Raw genomic sequence first — 21,549 nt, 5'->3', positions numbered from 1 at the left:
ATCATTATTGTAAAATACAACATTTATTCTCAATGACTTGCCTGGCTTTGTATAAGGTTATATAAAATCAATCTTATGTCCATCTATCTCAGGCCATGGGGGCGCAATGCTCTACCGCCACCTGCAGAGGGGGTCAGCAGAGTCCAGCCGAGGAGCTCAGGGCCTACATGGTGCTGGGGGTCATAGATAAGGTCAGTCTGGGGGAAGGATGGGTTGAAGGGCAGTCATATAGACTGTTTGTTTTAGGTTGGTGCAGATGGAAGGGAAGCCACTTTAGACTATAGAGAAGCATCCTGTGGGCAGTTATCATCGGTTCGAAGTGGTTTCCTCATCTCCTTTCCTGGATCTAAGTAGAAAGACTACTGTGTTACCCTGTTTTCACCTATCCATGTCTTTTTTAAAATCGGCTAGGATCAAGGAAAGGAGACGAGGAAAGGAAACCAGTGTGTGTGTCGGGGTGCCACAAGGTCAGTTTAGGTTACTGGTCCTCTCAAACAGCTGCTGGCAAAGTGACTCCAGCACTGGAGCATGAAATGACTTGGCAGGCAGAGCGGACATCGCACAACACAGAATCAATGGAGCTCAGCACAGGCCAGAGCCACAGCATTATACACAACCAAACACATATCAAATGGACACAGTGTAACACACGTTAGTGAGGCCCTACACACAACTAAAACCATACAATGTTTGCACACAACTCAGCAACACAACTAAACACCTGCGGGTATTTGCTCCCTTATTCTGTGCATATAGAAATGGCGGCCAAAGAAAGACAACAACATTGTTTTTTTCACCTAATGGACAATGACATACACAGCTCTTCTCCTTCTCCCTCCTTCTCTCACTTTTAATTGGGGATAGGGGGACAGATGGAGAGAGCTCCTCACCCCTGCGCCTCCTCTCCTCTCCCCCGTCCCTGATGTTGGTGTGTTAATTATATTAGCGTCCTGGCTAGCACTTTCACTCTGTTTACTCACAACTCCATTCATATCCATTTAGCCTGCACCTGTTTGGGCCCAGCCAGGGTCACAGAGAATAAAACACACACACACACACCCTGCCACATATGCTCCAGCTCTCCCCTGAGAGAGGGAGCAGGAGAGAAATGGAGATGTCAGAGAGAGGAGGAGAAGTGAAGGAGAAAACAAATGAAGATGTCAGGAAAGAGAGAGAAGGGGGGGGTGCAGGGAGGTGAAACAGACATGATTTAAGAGGGAGGGAGGCAGGGATGAGATGGCGGGATACTGTAATGTTATTTCTGGATTTGAATGTCGTCTTTCCCCTCAGGTTCTTTTGGTTATGGACAAGAGAACACAGGAGACCTTTATTTTGAAAGTAAGTCTATGTGCTGAATTAGTAGTCCTACTAGTGTGTGTGTCAGTTCCTAGTATTCATGGTGGCTGTGTGTGTGTGAAAGCCACCATGTATCAAGACTAGCGGTGTGTATGTGAGAGTCACCATGTGCCCTGAGTGTAACGGTGTGTATGTGAGAGTCACCATGTGCCCTGAGTGTAACGGTGTGTATGTGAGAGTCACCATGTGCCCTGAGTGTAACGGTGTGTATGTGAGAGTCACCATGTGCCCTGAGTGTAACGGTGTGTATGTGAGAGTCACCATGTGCCCTGAGTGTAAATGTGTGTATGTGAGAGTCACCATGTGCCCTGAGTGTAACGGTGTGTATGTGAGAGTCACCATGTGCCCTGAGTGTAACGGTGTGTATGTGAGAGTCACCATGTGCCCTGAGTGTAACGGAGTGTATGTGAGAGTCACCATGTGCCCTGAGTGTGACCTGTGTAATTGATTCTAATGGCCGTGTCCCTGTCAGCTCTCCTGCTCTGGGGCGAGACGTGTGCCAGATGCCATCGAACAGCACGCCACAGGCACAGACGACAAACACACACACACTCATTCCTGCACTGAAGTCTAGAATAACTCAGATCTACTGTATATGTCTTAATGAATACAGACACAGGGAGTCGGGTTGGCAGGGCAATGTTTGCACAACCTCAATGCAATGTTTCTCCTTCATCCCTCCTCATGGCTCCCTCCCTCCCTCAGGGCTTGAGAAAGAGCAGTGACTGTGGGAGACCCAAGCGGACCATCATGCCTCACTCTGTGCCCCACATGGTGCGGCTGAGGAAGTTCATTGTCTCAGAGGACACTGTGTTTCTTCTGCTACATTACGCTGAGGGTATGATACACACTTCTTTAGTCTCCCTCACTCTCTCCATCCTTCATATCTCTTCTCTCCTTTATCTCCCTTCACTCACTCACTCCCTGCCTGCCTGCCTGCCTACCCTTGTTGTAGACAGATGTTTGATAGAGTTGGGTGTATGTCACAGGTCATTATTCTGAATACCAGGTGGTGCTGCGCTTCATTAGCTATGCTAACACCTGGGCATCCTTATTTTCCACTCACCAACGTGTGTGTGCGTGTGTGAAAGAGACAGACTCTGATAGCAGTTAGAGTAACTTCACACTTGTATAACTTGCGAAAAGACAAATAGATTTATTTTTTTGTTATGCACCTATTGATTTACCATCATTTAGAAAATGAATGCGTTTTTCATATGGAGTTCAAATATTTGATTGGCTAGCGCAATATTTGTTTTGGAAAACTAGATATGATAATATGATGCCTCAAATGGTAGATACAATCCAAGTCTAAGAAAAGCACAGCTGAAAGTAGTGCATTACAGTATAGCGAATCTGTCCCACATGGGAAGAGCAGACAAACAGCCAGCAAAGTAGTTGAGAGCAGACAGAGGGAGGCAGTGACCTGAGTGACATTCTCCAGTCCAACATGTGGTTGTTTTTCCTCCTAAGTGATCGTGCTGCCCTACTATCATTATCACCGCCCGCAGCATACACCCTATTCAGTCTCATCATACACAACAGATGCTGTCCTACAATCACTCACACCACAGCTGGGTTAGAGTGAGTGTGTGCATGTGTGTTTGGGGAGGAGTGTGTGCTCATTTCTGCCTGCCAAGGACAGTTTCTAAATGTTATCATGACCCTTGAGGTAATTGAGTCCCCAAAACAATTAAACTGTTTTCACCATATATGTTGTTTTTTCCTTCTATTTACCTTTTGCGCAACCCACCTTCTTACTTTGATCATTAAACAAGTTTCAATTCTCCCCATCTCTTTGTCTCTTCTCTCTCTCTCTCCCTCTCCTCGGTCCAGGTGGGAAGCTATGGTCTCACATTGGGAAGTTCCTGCGTAACTCCAGCCCGGAGGACAGCTTCGACATTCCCTTCATTCAGAAAAGCCACACCACGGCAGTCCACTCTGTCCAACATGCTGCTCCCAAGCTCGATTTGGACTCTGGCAGCTCTGGGACTGGGCCTGGATGTGTGCTCCAGAGGCAAGGGGAGTCTTCTCTTGTCCTCCCCCAGAAGAGTGCTCTGCCTCCTGGGCTGGCTGACCGCCTTAGGTCCCAGTTGGACTCTCGAGCGACCTCTGAGTTAGAGTGCACCGACAGTTATCTGAATCTCTGTAATGAGTACGAGCAAGAAAAGGTAGAACCAGAAGCTCTAGGAGAGGAGGAGGAGAAGGAGGGAGAGGTGTGTGTGTCGAGAGGACAGGAAGCATCGTCGCTGGATTTCACCGTCACCACGACAACCACTTCCTCCAGGACTCGCTCACTGCTTAGCAACGACAGCCTCTGCTCTCCAATCAGCGCCCAGGAACTGCGTTTCTTTACTGAGACGGCCGTGGATCACAACAACGGGCGTTGCCAGGACATCGGGCAGAACCACGGCGAGGTGTTCAGCCCCTTGCTCTCCCCCGCCGTTCCCCTCTCGTTGGACCAGTCCAAACGCACCCCCATGGAGTTCTTCCGCATCGATAGTAAGGACAGTGCTAGCGAGGTGACGTGGTGTCCTGACTCAGCCGAGCTGAGGCCCAAACCAGACCCTTCCAAGCCGCTCCCCTTCCTGTCCACCTCTGACCTGGGCTCTGAAGTCACAGACCTGTCGGACTTAGTGGAGGAGGTGAAAGGTCATGGAGGTGGGTCTGACCGGTGGGGTTTGGATGGTAGTGACCAGGGCTCTAATGAGTCGGTACCAGTCATCTCCTTTAAAGAGGCAGTGGTGGAGGACGAGGGTCGACCCCCTGACCTCCTGGTCAACCTGCCTGGGGTCATTGGTGGGGAGGGGTTGGTGGGGGTAACTGGGGAAGTGGAGGCCCTACAGGAGGAGCTGGTGTCCTCAGGGGTATGTCTGGCCCAGGAGGCCAAAGCCTCCCCTAAGTTGATCCAGCCGGACGTCCTGCAGCTCCACCATGAGCTTGAGGAGGGGGAGGAGCTGGCTGTGTGTCGGGCCCTCCCCTCGAGGAACAAACGCACCACCTCTTCCTCTCCCTGCGCCTCCCTGTGGGACGACTGTGGCCTGGCCTTCGGACAAGATGCCAAAATGGCTTCCGTACTCCCGAATAAGGACATTCTCCCTGCCAGCGCTGTCTCTATGGTCCCGCTCTCTTCCTCCAACACAGACATTCCATTCGCTGACTCACTTAGCTCACTTCCTGAAAGATTAGAAGCCATTTTGAACCCACAGGTACACCCTGACAGTTTGGTTCTTAACCCAGACGGGACGATAGCTGGCTCCAACCGCGGTCAGGATGGGACAGGGGCCAGCTCTGGGGCAGAGAGTGCACTAGGCGTTGAGTCCCAGTTCCAGGCCAGTAAGGCTGGTGTGTTTGGTGTGGAGGACATGGTAGAGTCAGATAAGGATGTGTCTCGGCTGTTTGCAGAGCTTGACCAGTTGTCTGCTGTAGCGTCCCAGGCCAGGATTCCAGAGGAGTTTGTGAGGTGCTGGGCGGTGGACATGGTCTCTGCCTTGGACTCACTCCATCAGGAGGGCATCGTCTGTAAGGACCTCAACCCCAACAACATCCTCATCAACAGCAAAGGTCAGAGGTCACACAGCTCTACTGAATCAACAGGGCTTTGTGATGGGTGTTTGTATATAGCGTTTATACATCAAAAGTGAACGCCCATCATACGTGTTGTGTAGACCCAGTTATATGCGTTAGGAGAAATATGCAGGCCTCAATCTAATTTCCTCTGTCAACTAGGAGAGGTTATGAAACAAAGTACTAAGACTTTCACACTATTTCATCATTTTCATTATCTTTCACTTTTCCTTCAAAGCTGAAACTACTAAAGGTCTGCCAGATATATTCATAGAGATAGGACACGCCACTCATACGCCTATCTGTCTGATACCAGTGGTTTGGAAACTCCCTCCAAAGCATTATCTTTGTTTTACACCGACCCAAGCTTGAATCTCTCTCCTTGCCTTTCTAGTCCCATCATCTCGCTGTACCTTGTTATGGACACTTGTCTAATTATCTGAGTGGCTGTTTTGGTCTCCCTGTGTTCCCCTCTGTGTGTAATTATTGTTCTGAAGTGCTATCAACAGCCTAGTAGTAGTATAGTGCATCAGTCTGGTTAACTCCGGCTGATGCCATCGGCTAGCTAATGGCAACATTAGTCCTAATGATACTGGTAGCCGTTAGCAGCTAAACAGGAGTAATCACTGGGGCCGTGTGCTGCTGGAATAGCTCTGTTAGAGAGAGAGAGGAGGTAAAGAGGTGTGTAAGTGTTCTAGAGGTCAGCTGAGTGGACTGTTGTGTGCAGAAGAGAGCGAGGCAGTCAGGGTGACACAAACACTGTTTTTGGAAGTTGGAGATGTGTGTGTGTGTGTACGTGTTGAGAAGTTGGAAAGGGTTATTTTTTGGGTTTGTTGACATGACTCATTTTTCTCTCTCTCGCTCCTTCGTTCCTAGGCCATGTTGAGCTGACGTATTTCTGCAGCTGGAGTGAGGTGGAGGACTCCTACGACAGGGGGGCCATCTCCAACATGTACAGTGCACCCGGTGAGAGACACACACCGCCTCAGAGGACACGTCGTAAAACCACAGAAATGGTTCCAATGCTTTTTCCGACGTTCATTTTTCACATTGTGAATTTTACGAAAAAATACATCTGTGTGTTTGGTGTCGGCTTGCCGTGACGTTTTGATAGCCGTGTCTCTCGGGACAAGGTGACTTTCATCAATATATTGGGCTCAATTTACTTACAAAAATGTGCTATGCTAATTGAAGTGACCTTGTCCGAGAGAGATTTGCGCACTTGTCAAAACGTCACGCCGACAAACACAGACCTTATATGAAGTAGTTCTGAAATCACAGAGGCTAAAATAGACTATTGTAACCATTTCAGGGTTTATGACTCATACTGTGGTACTCAATTGTTCAAAAATGTGTGTGTGTGTGTTTCCAGAGCAGAAGGCCTCAGTAGGTTCGTAGTGAGGCTGTGAAGAGGTTCATGTTATGCAGACAACTAGGCCACTCTCCCTCCCATCTCCCACAAAGGCCTCATTCATACAGGAGCAAGACCACGTAAAAAGTTCACTATGTATGTGGGGCCTCGGGAAAGTGGGTTTAAATGGCAGTAGAGCCCATTCATTCATGCGTGTAGATCTACAGATAACACACTAGAGAACATCATTTTGGTGTGCATGCCTTGAGAGTTCTCATTCATTTTTTAAATTTAACCTCTAGTCTTTTAAGACCAAATTATTATTTATAATGAAGGCCTACCAGTGGGATGTTCAGGATCAGAACAACAGATGTTTACCTTGTCAGCTCGGGGATTCGATCCGGCAGCCTTCCGGTTACTGGCCCAATGCTCTAACCACGAGGCTACCTTCCGCCTCATAACATGAACAAGTTTTAAACCAACACATTTCCCAGAGAATTATTTCCCGAGTCACAGATGCACAGAAGGCCAAACTTTTCTGTGAGTATTGATGACACACAATTACTGTCTTCTATAGTTTTGACATATTTTAAACAGATTAAAATGGACTGAAAAACATGTATAGATTTAGAAACTGAATGTAGTTCCTGGGGTGTCCTGTAGAGGGTAGTGTGGCGCCAGCCTGTGTTGGCGTGGTGTGACTTACCTCTCCTGTGGCCTGAGCATGCCTGTGGAAGCCCTGGCATGCTGTTTAAAGGCTGACTAAACACACTGCTGTTACACACAAGACTCTACCGCACCTTGTGTGTGCGTGCGTACGTGCAACACTGATGGCGCATGACGCTGTACTGGAACACCAGACGACGTGCGACACATAGTTAACATACTGTGTGTGTCGCTTTGGATTAAAGCAAAAATGACAGATGTATATACTTTTATATACTTAAGTTCTCTCTCCCACCCCCTCCTCCCAATCCTTCTTGACCAAACCAAATGTATGACAGAGTGCAATAAGTATGAAAGCAAAGCTCCATCTCTCTCCACTCATGTTATATTCCAGAAGTCCCAGCCAGACAGACAGGCAGGCAGACAGGTAGGCGGGCAGACAGACAGGCAGGCAGACAGGCGGGCAGACAGACAGGCAGGCGGGCAGACAGACAGGCAGGCGGACAGACAGGCAGGCGTGCAGACGGATGGACAGACAGGCAAGCGGGCAGACGGATGGACGGACAGGCAGACGGACGGACGGACAGGCGGACGGACGGACAGGCGGTCGGACGGACAGGCGGTCGGACGGACAGGCGGTCGGACGGACAGGCGGACGGACGGACGGACGGACAGGCGGTCGGACGGACAGGCGGACGGACGGACGGACAGGCGGACGGACAGGCGGACGGACGGACAGGCGGACGGACGGACAGGCTGGCGGGCAGACGGACAGGCAGTCCAGAGCAGCAGAACACTGTCCGTGTGTTAAGGCATTATATTGGAGATAGGAACTCGACACCGAGGAACATACACTGAGTATACCAAATATTGAGTTGTCCTCCCTTTGCCCTCAGAACAGCCTCAATTCGTCAGGGCATTTCCCCTACTAGGTGTCAAGCCTTCCACAGGGATGCTGGCCCATGTTGACTTCAATGCTTCCCACAGTTGTGTCAAGTTGGCTGGATGTCTTTTGGGTGGTGGACCATTCTTGGTACACACAGGAAACTGTTGAGCGTGAAAAACCCAGCAGCGTTGCAGTTCTTGACACTAACCGGTGCACCTGGCACCTACTACCATACCCCGTTTTTGTCTTGCACTTTCCCGCTCTGAATGGCACACATACATACACAATCCATGTGTCAATTATCTCAAGGCTTCAAAATCCTTCTTCAGTCTATCTTCTCTCCTTCATCTACACTGAGTGAAGTCGATTTAACAGCTGACATCAATAAGGAATCATAGCTTTCACCTGGTCAGTCAATGCCATGGAAAGAGAAATGTTTTGTATGCTCAGTGTATGTCAAATGATCAAGCCCCAGATGTCAACCGGAGAGGCACTAAGGACAGATGAGGGAGGAATAAGCAGGCAGAGGTTAGGGAGTGTGTAGGTCAGCTGTCCTACTTTAATTTGTGAAAGATATTGGATTATTTAAAAGGGTGTGGTGACTACCGATTAGCTTCTGCGTAGATGGACTTGTAGGTCCATAATAGGTGTATCTCAGATCTCAGTGTATCTCGGTTTTGTATCGGTGGTTACTTCCGCATCTGGTTGATCATTGGGCAGCATGTGGTAGGTGTATTAGCCATGAGGATCCAGCAGAGGGATTCATGCTCTGTCTGTCTGACTTCTCTATCTCTGCTTTATAGCCTTCACTCTCACTCATTTGCTCTCTCTCTAAGTCTCACTTTAACTCGTACTTTTCACTCTCTTTCAATCTCACGCTCTTTTTCCATTCTGTCTTTCATTCTATCTACCTCAATGTCATTCTGTAATCCCCCCCCCCCCCCTCCCACAGATGTACTTACTCCACCCCCTTATGTATTGCTGTTTACCCAGACAGGGTCAGTCCCAGCTATGGTTCATTCCTGATGACAGATTTATGATTGTTTGCCAGAGAGCTTGCAGGGTGCCTGCTGTGACAGGGCGCTGTGTGTGTTTGTGTCAAGAGGGAGAGAGAGAGGGAGACAACATGTTTTCAACACACTCACACCCAAAAACATAGGAGGGGACTGGGAAAGTATTTATTTTATTTTGATCTATTAGTTGTTTATTATCTCTAACTGAGATTAGAACTGATTCTGTAAACACCAGAGTGCTTTTCTGTTATTTAAAAAATCACCCAAAATAATATTTTTTACATCCCTCCTCCCCATCAAACTAACAGCATGTTATTTAGTGACAATGGTGTTGATAATAATATGCGCATTGTCACTTATTGTCCGATTCACTTAGATAGGCCTTAGATTCTCCTTCTCCCTATTGTATTCAACAACACAGTAAGTACATCTGTGGTTAACGTCAACTGCTTCTACCTGAAGCGTGAGAAGCTCCAGACTCTCCGGTCCTCCTCTCTTCACTTCCTCCTACATCACTTCCCCTTCAAACAATGGCAGTCGGTTGGTTTTGGGGAAGTGGAGAAGAGAGAGGAGAAGAGAGAATGTTCCTCCTGGCCCTAAGAGATGAGAGGAGAGAGTGCTTTTCTTAAACGACTGACCGAGGAAGAGGGAACTCCTTTGCTGTAGAGAAAAGGGAAGTTCTGTTGTCTAACGGCAGAATCGGAACACATCACACCTGGGCTGAGAACACTGTGTGGCTCCACTCACTGTCTCTTAGCTGGCTTGGCCTTCCCTTGACTTCACTCTTTTTGTAAAGATTAGCAGAGGCTCCCATCCCTTTAGATGAAATAAGAAAGACAAGGTGGAAAGGAGACATTTTTAATGAACTCGTGTGTATTATAGTCATGTAAAACGGAGGCTTACTGTACGAGTGGGTTTTGTTAGTGACCCACTCTTTCCCCTCTCTCTCTCTTCCTGCCTTGCTCTGACAGAGCGCTAAGTGTAGCCAGCTCCGCTGTCTTCTCCCTGCAGCTCCTCAGACATTAATCCATTGTGATGACAATTGACCTTGCTGTGAGACGTGTGTGTCCAGTATCCTCCCCCCAAGCTCATACCCACGCAGGTATCACTAGTCTGTTCAATGACGATCTCTTCTCCTTGGCTGTCAAAACGGTGGTCATGGGGAGCCCTGAAGACTGGTTGCTCAGTTGTGTGTGTGTGTGTGTATGTGTGAGAGAGAGAGTGCTGGCTGGATGTTCCTTTAAGGGCGGCCAGAGCGAGGAGTATCATAGCCCGAACTGGGGCTCTCTAACCTTGGCTGAAAGGGAACCCCCTGGAGCCTCCTGGAGGAGAGGGAGCTTTGTCTCTTCTCCTCCCCAGCTGAGGAGCCTGGTCGCTGGGCACACACGCTCTGACTCCTGGGCCCCGGCCCCAGGGTTACCAGGCCCCCCTCTGGAGAGAGGAGTGGAGAGAGACACAAGGGGCCATCTGGTGCCCAGTGGAACGCACGCACGCACGCACAAACACACACCAACACACAGGCAAGACCACTGACACACACATACACCACACAATAATGGCACATGCACCAGTGGCCCCCCCAGCCGACCTGCCTGTCACTCCGGCTGTGTGTCCCTGCTCCCCTAACCTCCTCTGTGGGATAGAGAGCCAGGGGCCTGGAGAGCCCAGGGAGGAAGAGATGGAACAAGAGGGAGAGGGGGGGAGAGAGGGAGGTGGTGTTAGAGGAAGGACGCACGGCCGACACAACGTTCACCTTGACAGGGTCTTACAGTTTAGGGGGAACATGGAGGTTTGTCTTCAGTAGTAGAACAGAAAGACTAATCGAACAAGAGAGATACAGTATGGAGGTGGGAATTTAAAATAGCATTGAATTGAAAACAATAGATAGAATATAGGGAAGACAGGACGACAGACCAGTGAGGTTTAATTCAAGGCAGCTGGAACTAACAGACAAGACGACAATTCAGTGATGTTTAATACAAGGCAGCAGGAACTAACAGACAGGATGACAGACCAGTGATGTTTAATACAAGGCAGCTGGAACTATCAGACAGGACGACAGACCAGTGATGTTTAATACAAGGCAGCAGGAACTAACAGACAGGATGACAGACCAGTGATGTTTAATACAAGGCAGCATGACAGACCAGTGATGTTTAATACAAGGCAGCTGGAACTAACAGACCAGTGATGTTTAATACAAGGCAGCTGGAACTATCAGACAGGACGACAGACCAGTGATGTTTAATACAAGGCAGCTGGAACTAACAGACAGGACGACAGTTCAGTGATGTTTAATACAAGGCAGCTGGAACTAACAGACAGGACGACAGACCAGTGATGTTTAATACAAGGCAGCTGGAACTAACATGAGGATGAAATGGAGGGCAGAAAGGAAATGTTGATCAAGGCATTAAGTGGAAGTGTATCGTGTATTGTGTCTCTGGACTGGAGAAGTGTGTGCATTTCTGAAGGAGTGTCTGGTTGGTACCGTGTGTGTGTGTGTGTTTCTGAGGGTGTTTATGTGTGTGTGTGTTTCTGAGGGTGTTTCTGTGTGTGTGTGTGTGTGTGTGTGTGTGTTTCTGAGGGTGTTTATGTGTGTGTGTGTTTCTGAGGGTGTTTATGTGTGTGTGTGTTTCTGAGGGTGTTTATGTGTGTGTGTGTGTTTCTGAGGGTGTGTGTGTGTGTGTTTCTGAGGGTGTGTGTGTTTCTGAGGGTGTGTGTGTGTTTTTCTGAGGGTGTGTGTGTGTTTTTCTGAGGGTGTGTGTGTGTTTTTCTGAGGGTGTGTGTGTGTGTTTCTGAGGGTGTGTGTGTGTGTTTCTGAGGGTGTGTGTGTGTGTGTGTGTGTGTTTCTGAGGGTGTGTTTGTGTGTGTGTGTGTTTCTGAGGGTGTGTGTGTGTTTTTTTCTGAGGGTGTGTGTGTGTTTTTTTCTGAGGGTGTGTGTGTGTGTTTTTCTGAGGGTGTGTGTGTTTTTCTGAGGGTGTGTGTGTTTCTGAGGGTGTGTGTGTGTGTGTGTGTTTTTCTGAGGGTGTGTGTGTTTCTGAGGGTGTGTTTGTGTGTGTGTGTGTGTGTGGGTGTTTCTGAGGGTGTGTGTGCGCTTTTCAATTTTTTTTGTGTGTGAGGTCAGGTCATGCAGATGGTGTGAAGTTGCAGCACAGACGGTTTCCTCAATTTGACTGCTTTTTTATTATGCAAATCACCCCTTTACGAGACACACACACACACACATTTGGCTCCTCACTGGTTTGTGTGTGTGTAATATGTTAATTAAATAAAATATTAAGTCGTTGTCATTTCATAGTGTTATTATGTGGTATTCTAATTTTGGGATAGTGAATTTAAAGGAATTGCGCTAATCACAAGTCAGACCTGATGTTTTGTCAGCTACATGTCATATTATCGCTTCTCTCTCCTTTGTTGTAGAGGTGGGCGGTATCAGCGAGGAGACTGCAGCGTGTGATTGGTGGAGTTTGGGAGCCATCTTGTTTGAGCTGCTCATAGGCAAGGTAAGAGGACAAATGGCATCAGTGTGGCTGTGTGTTAGATGGATGCCTGTGTGTGTGCGGGGGCAGTGAAGACATCTGTGTGGTGGTATATGTTGGCTCTCGCTGGCCATCGCTCTCGCTGTGCCAGGGTGGACATGTGACCATCTCTGTCAGGTGTGTGTGTGGAAGGTGTTTTGTGGTGTCTGTGTGTAGGTGCATCTTGGCTCTTCCCTCCTCTCACTGGCTGGCTAGCTGTGCCAGGGTGGATGTGGGTGTGTGTGTGTATACATACATGCATACACACAGGCATATATGTATGTATGTATCTGTTGTTTGTGTGTTTGGAGGTGTCTGTGTAGTTGCGTCTTGGCTCCCGTCTCTCCCCCTGGTTCTCGGCTGGTGCCAGGGGCAGCGGTGTGACTTTCTCCCCCAGCCTGGGCTCCATCTGCTGGGGCAGGGGGTCACCTCTCCCTGGGCCCTCTCCTGGCTCTCTGTCCCTGGATCAGGGCTGGGATGGAAGAGCGAGCCAGCTCTTAGGACTCCTTGGGCTGAGCTGACTGACCTTAGATCAGTATAGAGGTGGGAGAACAGAGCAGATCTCTTGGTGATATACTGCTGTGGCTGTTCCTGGGTCAGGGGTAGATGAGGACAGGTGAGGAGGGAGATATCACTGTCTTCGAGAACACAGACACACTCGTGACAGGTCCAGAACACTCCTCAAACTTTTAATTGTCCTTAAATTTGAATAAATCCTAACTGACTGCCAGTGGCGTAGTTTCATCTGAACGATCTTTAGTTCCCATCACTAGATGAAACAGATGAAACGGACAGCCAGGTTGTAAGTTTGTTTTAACATTGTGAATACATTTACTGGCAGAACTTCAACAAACCCACAGATTTCTCTTTTGAGGATTTTAGTTGAGGTATATTACACACATACACACACACACACACACACACACAGGCGCTCTTGATCCTTGCGCTCACACACACACACACAGGAGCTCTTGATCCTTGCAGGATAAGATTTTGCCCAGGGCGATCTTAACTGTTGCTGGGATCTGAGCCATAACTCCTGCAGCATGTGTTGGAAAAAGCAACCGATCTAACTGATGAACTAACAGGGTTTTTCCATGCTAATCTCACATACGCACGCACACACACACACACACACACACACACACACACACACACACACACACACACACACACACACACAAATGACTGTATAAAGGGAAGCACACATACAAATATTTTATACTGAAAAAAATATATAAACAACAGTCAAAGGCATTACAGTTCATATAAGGATATCAGTCCTTTGAAATAAATTCATTAGGCCCTAATCTATGGATTTCCCTTGACTGGGAATATAGATATGCATCTGTTGGTAACAGATACCTTAAAAATATATATTAAGGTAGGGGCTTAGATCAGAAAACCACTCAGCCATTTGCCTAATGCTGCGCCACGCGTCTCCTTCACATAGAGTTTTTTTATTGTGGCCTGTTGGACGTACTGCCAAATTCTCTTATTAAATTATCTGTCAACAGCTCTGGTGGACATTCCTGCAGTCATCATGCCAATTGCACGCCCCCTCAACTTCAGACATCTGTGGCATTGTGTTGTGTGACACAATTGCACATTTTAGAGTGGCCTTTTATTTTAACCCAGCGCAAGGTACACCTGTGTAATGATCATGCTTTTTAATCAGTTTATTGATATGCCACACCTGTCAGGTGGATGGATTATGCTCACTAACAGGGATGTTAACAAATTTGTGCAATTTGTGCACAACATTTGAGAAATAAGCTTTGTGCTCATGGAAAATTTCTGGTATCTTTTATATCAGCTCATAAAACATGGGACCAACACTTGTTGTGGTCATAGTTTTGTTCAGTGTATTTACTTGGCTTGTGTTTTTCAACATTTGGGCTGCGCTGGGTTTTAAGTAAAATCTCAAGGGCTTGTTGTAACACAGTAATTACGACTACCTGTGGTGTAGGTGCACACACACCCAATTACATTACCACCTGCCTGACTCTGTTTCCCTTTGTAATGCATGTTTATAGTGACTTCAACAGAATAACTGTCTGTCTGAGTTCCCCCTTCTATCTCTTCCACTAACCTCTCCCCATGTGAAAAACAACCTTTTCCATTAGGTCACAAGGAAGAGCAACAGCCCAGTGAAATCACACTGATATTATCTCTGCTATGATCAGTATTATTTCAGGTGTTTTCTCCCTCTCTCTTGTCTTCTGTTTATCCAGTCAGCTTTTCTCCTGTAGTGGCCTCCGCAGGCTGGGGGTCTGTCTCTGTCTGCCTCTGTGGCAGCTTCACACAGACGGTAGCCGAAACATGAACAGCTTTTGTCGTGACGGAAACAGATAAATAAACTGTGGTTTGTCTGATGTGTATCTGAGACCGTGGAGGTTGATCCAGGCTGGATAACATTTCACCGTCTGAATGACACCGAGCGAGAATAATATGATCCGACCAGGTGTCAAATGAATGCATGTAATTGTGTGCGCATGTTTTTGATGTGCATAATGTGTGTTTCTCTTCCTCCCCAGTCTCTGCTGCAGTGCCACCCAGCTGGTATCAGTCGCCACACGGCCCTCAACGTCCCCGAGTTTGTATCTGAGGAGGCCATGTCGCTACTGGTGGAGGTCAGTACTCTTCTGTTCTATAATACACATTGTGGCTCCTCCTCCTGTTGACTATTCATCTCTTCTGTTCTATAATACACATTCTGGCTCCTCCTCCTGTTGACTACTCATCTCTTCTGTTCTATAATACACATTGTGGCTCCTCCTGTTGACTACTCATCTCTTCTATTCTCCTCTGTACTGATGAGTACTTCATGTACTAAAGTAAACACAGACCTCTCGCACTGTGTATAAATACATCCTATATTTAACGTTCCCTTGCTAATTCCTCATTCCGATGTTTAATATAAACTGGGTAGCATTCATACTGCTCCTGTCGATCTATCGAATACAGCGTGTGTGATGCGTTATAATAAAAAGTCACAATTGGTACCCCACAATTGAGAAAACACCATCTAATGAGAGTCAGACTGACATTTTGATTGGCTCATGCCCGGGTTTAATAATGGATTACTATGGAATGTCCTATGGTGTGATGATAGGCATGGAGAACAGCCATTACACACATTTTAAAACTGTTGTCTTTATGTCACAAATACATTATCTAATGAATGCATAGATGCTATAATGAGTGAGCTGATGAATACATGGCAGATGTGCGATTTCACACCAATGGGAGCGGAAAATATTTGTATCTCGTATTGTTCTGGCAATTCTCACATAGAAACTTCATTGGGAGGAAGGATGTCTGTAATGCTTTTAACAAAATGCTTTTATGAAATGCTTTTCATGCGTTTTATTTTTTTGAAAGTCATGATGACGGTGACAATTTTAGGCCCTTTTCAGACCTATATATGCCCTCTGTAAGACCTTATGATCTGTGAACCATACATGATACAGACAACATCTTGCTGTCATTATACTCCAAGATGTTGTCTGTTTCATGTACAGTTCACGGATCATAGGGTCTTACAGGAGGTATGTTTCGGTCTGAAAAGGGCCTAAAATGGCTACGTTCATTCATCATTAGAAAAAAATATATATATATACACTGCTCAAAAAAATAAAGGGGAACACTTAAACAACACAATGTAACTCCAAGTCAATCACACTTCTGTGAAATCAAACTTAGGAAGCAACACTGATTAACAATAAATGTCACATGCTGTTGTGCAAATGGAATAGACAATAGGTGGAAATTATAGGCAATTAGCAAGACACCCCCAATAAAGGAGTGGTTCTGCAGGTGGTGACCACAGACCACTTCTCAGTTCCTATGCTTCCTGGCTGATGTTTTGGTCACTTTTGAATGCTGGCAGTGCTTTCACTCTAGTGGTAGCATGAGACTGAGTCTACAACCCACACAAGTGGCTCAGGTAGTGCAGCTCATCCAGCATGGAACATCAATGCGAGCTGTGGCAGGAAGGTGTGTCTGTCAGCGTAGTGTCCAGAGCATGGAGGCGCTACCAGGAGACAGGCCAGTACATCAGGAGACGTGGAGGAGGCCGTAGGAGGGCAACAACCCAGCAGCAGGACCGCTACCTCCGCCTTTGTGCAAGGAGGAGCAGGAGGAGCATTGCCAGAGCCCTGCAAAATGACCTCCAGCAGGCCACAAATGTGTATGTGTCTGCTCAAACGGTCAGAAACAGACTCCATGAGGGTGGTATGAGGGCCCGACGTCCACAGGTGGGGGTTGTGCTTACAGCCCAACACCGTGCAGGACGTTTGGCATTTGCCAGACAACACCAAGATTGGCAAATTTGCCACTGGCCCCCTTTGCTCTTCACAGATGAAAGCAGGTTCACACTGAGCACATGTGACAGACGTGACAGAGTCTGGAGACGCCGTGGAGAACGTTCTGCTGCCTGCAACATCCTCCAGCATGACCGGTTTGGCGGTGGGTCAGTCATGGTGTGGGGTGGCATTTCTTTGGGGGGTCGCACAGCCCTCCATGTGCTCGCCAGAGGTAGCCTGACTGCCATTAGGTACCGAGATGAGATCCTCAGACCCCTTGTGAGACCATATGCTGGTGCGGTTGGCCCTGGGTTCCTCCTAATGCAAGACAATGCTAGACCTCATGTGGCTGGAGTGTGTCAGCAGTTCCTGCAAGAGGAAGGCATTGATGCTATGGACTGGCCCACCCGTTCCCCAGACCTGAATCCAATTGAGCACATCTGGGACATCATGTCTCGCTCCATCCACCAAAGCCACGTTGCACCACAGACTGTCCAGGAGTTGGCGGATGCTTTAGTCCAGGTCTGGGAGGAGATCCCTCAGGAGACCATCCGCCACCTCATCAGGAGCATGCCCAGGCATTGTAGGGAGGTCATACAGGCACGTGGAGGCCACACACACTACTGAGCCTCATTTTGACTTGTTTTAAGGACAACACATCAAAGTTGGATCAGCCTGTAGTGTGGTTTTCTACTTTCATTTTGACTCCAAATCCAGACCTCCATGGGTTGATAAATTTGATTTCCATTCCATTTTTGTGTGATTTTTGTTGTCAGCGCATTCAGCTATGTAAAGAAAAAAGTATTTAATAAGAATATTTAATTCATTCAGATCTAGGATGTGTTATTTTAGTGTTCCCTTTATTTTTTTGAGCAGTGTATATACACACACACACAAATGTAAAAAGCATGTCAAACAAGTTTCTATGTGAGTTGTTCCAGAACACTCTAAGATACCAAAAATGTTTTCTGTTCATGCTGGCGTGGAATCACCCAGATGTATATTATGTGTGCATGTTATATGACCTGTTTTAGATCAGGAAAGCTCTTTTCACTGATTTTCACTTTGCTTAGTTTGCTATGCAATCAGTGAGATATCAGCGAAATAGTTTGTCCTCCACCGCTTGAGTGTTAATAGCGTTTTTTATTTTATTTTATGGGTGTAGCTTCTCCAGTTCAACCCCATAGAGAGGCTGGGGGCGGGGGTGGCAGGAGCAGAGGACATCAAATCACATCCCTTCTTTGGCCGAGTGGACTGGCCCAAATAAGCCCAGTGCATTGTGGGACGGTGGAGGCCAGAAATGAATGCTGTGGGCGGATCGAGCTGCTGACAGGGTGGGCACAAACACACACAGACACAGAGACCCAGACGTGGCCAGTGTCAACAAGTGAACTCTTGTTGGGGAGTTGGACATATTGTCTACACACCTACCTTGTACGTGTTACTCTCACTGACGTTCTCTTTATCCTCACGTTGAGCAGCTTAGACTGTTGAGACATGATGCATGTGGTGCAATAAACTAACTTGTCCTTTTATGGAAGGGTGGTTCACAAAGTCAATGAAACTTTTTCTTATTTCAACAAGACAACCAACGGTGTTCTGACATTTCACAGTCCACATACATTCCCCTGTATTAATAGGTTGCGTACTGTTTTCTCCGACCTCAAATTGTAGATGCCCTCCTCTTGGCCGCAGAGCCAAAATATTTCTGTTTCAAAGCTTAATATCCTGCAATTCTACACTTTGCCTTGGGGCGGACTGAAAATGTTACTGTTTTAAAGCTAATATCCTGCAGTTCTACACTTTGCTTTGGGGCGGACTGAAAATGTTACTGTTTTGAAGCTAATATCCTGCAGTTCTACACTTTGCCTTGGGGCGGACTGAAAATGTTACTGTTTTAAAGCTAATTTCCTGCAATTCTACACTTTTACTACAATTCTACACATAATTAAACACATTTTGCTGTGGGGTGGTGAGAACATTTTTTACTTTTAAAGCTAGTTTCCTGCAATTCTACACATTTTGTCATAGCATAAGAACACGGCATAAGCCATTTGAGTGACTCAAACATAATATCTATGGGGCCCCGTGCCGTTTTTTGACTTTTAGATTCTCCCGGACTGTCTAGTTTTTGTTTTGGTAATTGTTAGTTCTCAAAGATGATATTATTTTAAAACTTATAGCTCTTAGCTTTTCTACCTACTTTTATATCTGGTTTTAGTCGTTTCCGTTTACACTGAAAACATTTTATCCTGAAAGTTATTTGAATTTTTGCATATTAAAAAAAACTACATATTTTTGGGAGTGTTGACAGCGATTGGCCACTGCTAAATTAATATAGGGGAAACACTGGCATTGTACTCGGGAGATGCATTGTATAACAGTTGCCATGGTTGAACAATGGTTGAATGAAGGGTGAATATTTGTTGGATTATGGTTGAGTAATGTTTTTGTAGGGTTGTCTGAATGGTATAGTCGAAGGTGCGTGTTTTTTTTACCCAGAGAAACCCACTGTACTGTACATCAGTGATTTTCTGTGCATTTGATTATATATCATATTTAATAAAAAGACAACTATTATAGATTCAATAATTGATGTTCATGCATTGATCTCGTCATGTCCATTGTCATGTAGCCTAAAACTCCCCATCTGTGTGTTGTCAAGGTAACTTGTAATGTCATTTATATTCATCTGTCTCACACCCAATCCTAATTCTCATTGGTGTCCACTTCTACTCTGACCAATACCTACTACTTTCAATCACTCACTACTTCTACACAATTTTTTTTACAATGAATGTAGAGCTCCCATCGGATGACCTGACAGACTCCGCCTATTACAAGTCCCACTGTATGCTGCCTTCCTTGTTAAAATGGCAGAACACTGTCATCCCCAATGTCACTCCTGCGCATCACATACTGCCTCCTGCGCATCCCATCGCATACTGCCTGTAACTAACCACAGATCTAGGATCTAGCTTACACTAACCTAATATAACCATAAACTACTCAGAGGAAAAACTGATTATAGACCAGTACTTGGGGACACCTTGATGATTTGAAAATCACTATTCAAACCTGATTGATTCCTCCATTTTGTTCTGGCTCTCTGGTTAATTGATTGACTAACGACATGGCATGGACCTAGCAGTTAGCCGTACACTTAGTCACTATCCATGTCATACAATGACCTATTCTCTGAGATGCCAAACACTACCAGTGTGTGATGTATGTGTGCCTGCAATAGTTGGTTTTCTATGTTTCTTACTGTGTCTAGCTATTCTCACTTACACATGTTTTATGTATTAGTCTGTCCTCTCTGGAATACAACTTAATAAACACACATCTGGATCATCTATCAGTGGTGGGATCTGCTTCTTAGGCCTGTGTGTGTGGATTTCACTGGGTGTGTTTTTTGTAGTGGACAAGTGGTTTTAGTCAGTGGGTTATCATCTGCCATTTGTACTCAGTTCATGGTGGATCTGCCGGGTGTGTGTTTCTGGGGATACAGTCCATCTCTCTGATCAGTAGGAGTGATGACACTCCTAAAGAGCTGCTGTCAGTCCTGCTGAGTATCACCCTGACCCTGATAGAAGCCAACACACTCCCCCCCTCCACACACACACACACACACACACACACACACACACACACAAGTAAGGAGTTTTTAGCATTGCCAGTGTATCAGGTTCAGTGACTCTAGTTCCTGGCTGTGCCTTAGTAAGAACTGATTATGGGCTGATTGGCTGGTTAATATCAAGACCTGACTCATTAGTTACACACAGGGTGTAAGGTTCACGCCACCGCACTGACCACTACCTATCGTGTTTGTGTGTGTGTGTGAGAAAGAGACTGTAAAGGAATTATCCACTGCTCACAAAAGTCTCAGACTATAGTCCCTTTTCCAGTTGGGACACAATCCACCAAGTGTATCAAGCCTTTCCAGGTTTGATGTCTTCAAAGGAGGGAAATGATGTTCCTTACAGTGCTACATGTCTCACCTTATGGACCTTATTGATATCCTATGGTGTTTTCATGTTGTACAGCATAGTTTGTTGAACTGTCCTGCCCTTGGAACATTCTAGAATCCTCTCAAAGCCGCCTTGCCCTGGGAACAATGGCTCCTCACACACAAAGGACCCTGATGCCAGTGTGCGTGTGTGCGTGCCACAGGGAAGGACTCATCTAGTCAGGGGCTAGATTAAGAGGACATGCCAAGGTCCTCCCATGATGCAACAGAATGCTATCAGCTCAAGCCTCAGAGCGGAGCGCCACCAAGACCTGCAGGGAGGAGATCAACCTCTGATCCCCAGCAACTTACTGTTCCACTCATCCCTCTCTTCCTCTCTCTCTTTGTCTTTCTCTCCCTCTATCCATCTCTCGCTCACTATCTGGCATCCACTGTTCTTCTGTCCTACACCCTGGCATCCTCTCCTTTTTGTATGTAACTCCCTTCTGGTGTCCTCTCTCTCTCTCCCATACACGCATGCAGCCAATTGGCTTGCCCTCTGCGTCATACTGCTGGTGGTCAGGTTTTGTTTTTGTCTTTGGTGGTTTGACTTTCCTCCACAAAGCACAGGAGGACTCCAAATAGCCCAGGGTGGGACACACAGCTGAAGAGTTCTGCCGCTTACGATCCCCGGGCATCTTCTCCAGCTTCTGTCAGAGCCATGATGTTATAATGAAGAGATGCAAAGCTTTTAGTAATAATAATAAAAAAAAAATGAATTTATTTAACTTGTGTAGCGCTATTCATTATTATTCAGAAGAATCTCAAAGCATGTTAAAAGCAGCCAGACAACACACCTGCCTTTCTGACGGTCACCTCCTCCAGAAGTCCCTCCTCCGTAGGTACTGGTGCTCCATTGATGAACATTTTGGT

The 21,549-nt window shown here is 46.6% G+C and overlaps 1 protein-coding gene across 1 annotated transcript in view; it reads left to right on the top strand.

Annotated features, from left to right (window-relative positions):
- rps6kc1 (ribosomal protein S6 kinase polypeptide 1) overlaps positions 1 to 20,023 on the top strand; it is a 59,420-nt gene extending 39,397 nt beyond the window's left edge. Inside the window, exons 9-16 of the mRNA XM_064991223.1 lie at positions 93 to 191; positions 1,291 to 1,338; positions 2,062 to 2,194; positions 3,193 to 4,920; positions 5,800 to 5,889; positions 12,263 to 12,345; positions 14,898 to 14,993; positions 17,833 to 20,023. Of these exons, the coding sequence (XP_064847295.1) occupies positions 93 to 191; positions 1,291 to 1,338; positions 2,062 to 2,194; positions 3,193 to 4,920; positions 5,800 to 5,889; positions 12,263 to 12,345; positions 14,898 to 14,993; positions 17,833 to 17,934 (2,379 nt within the window). The 3' untranslated portion in view covers positions 17,935 to 20,023. The remainder of the gene's footprint in view (positions 1 to 92; positions 192 to 1,290; positions 1,339 to 2,061; positions 2,195 to 3,192; positions 4,921 to 5,799; positions 5,890 to 12,262; positions 12,346 to 14,897; positions 14,994 to 17,832) is intronic.
- Positions 20,024 to 21,549: the final 1,526 nt, after the last annotated feature.

The sequence above is a fragment of the Oncorhynchus masou genome, chromosome 16, assembly GCF_036934945.1.
Source record: "Oncorhynchus masou masou isolate Uvic2021 chromosome 16, UVic_Omas_1.1, whole genome shotgun sequence".
In the NCBI taxonomy this organism is placed as follows: domain Eukaryota; kingdom Metazoa; phylum Chordata; class Actinopteri; order Salmoniformes; family Salmonidae; genus Oncorhynchus; species Oncorhynchus masou.
This window is presented reverse-complemented; position numbering and strand designations above follow the sequence as displayed.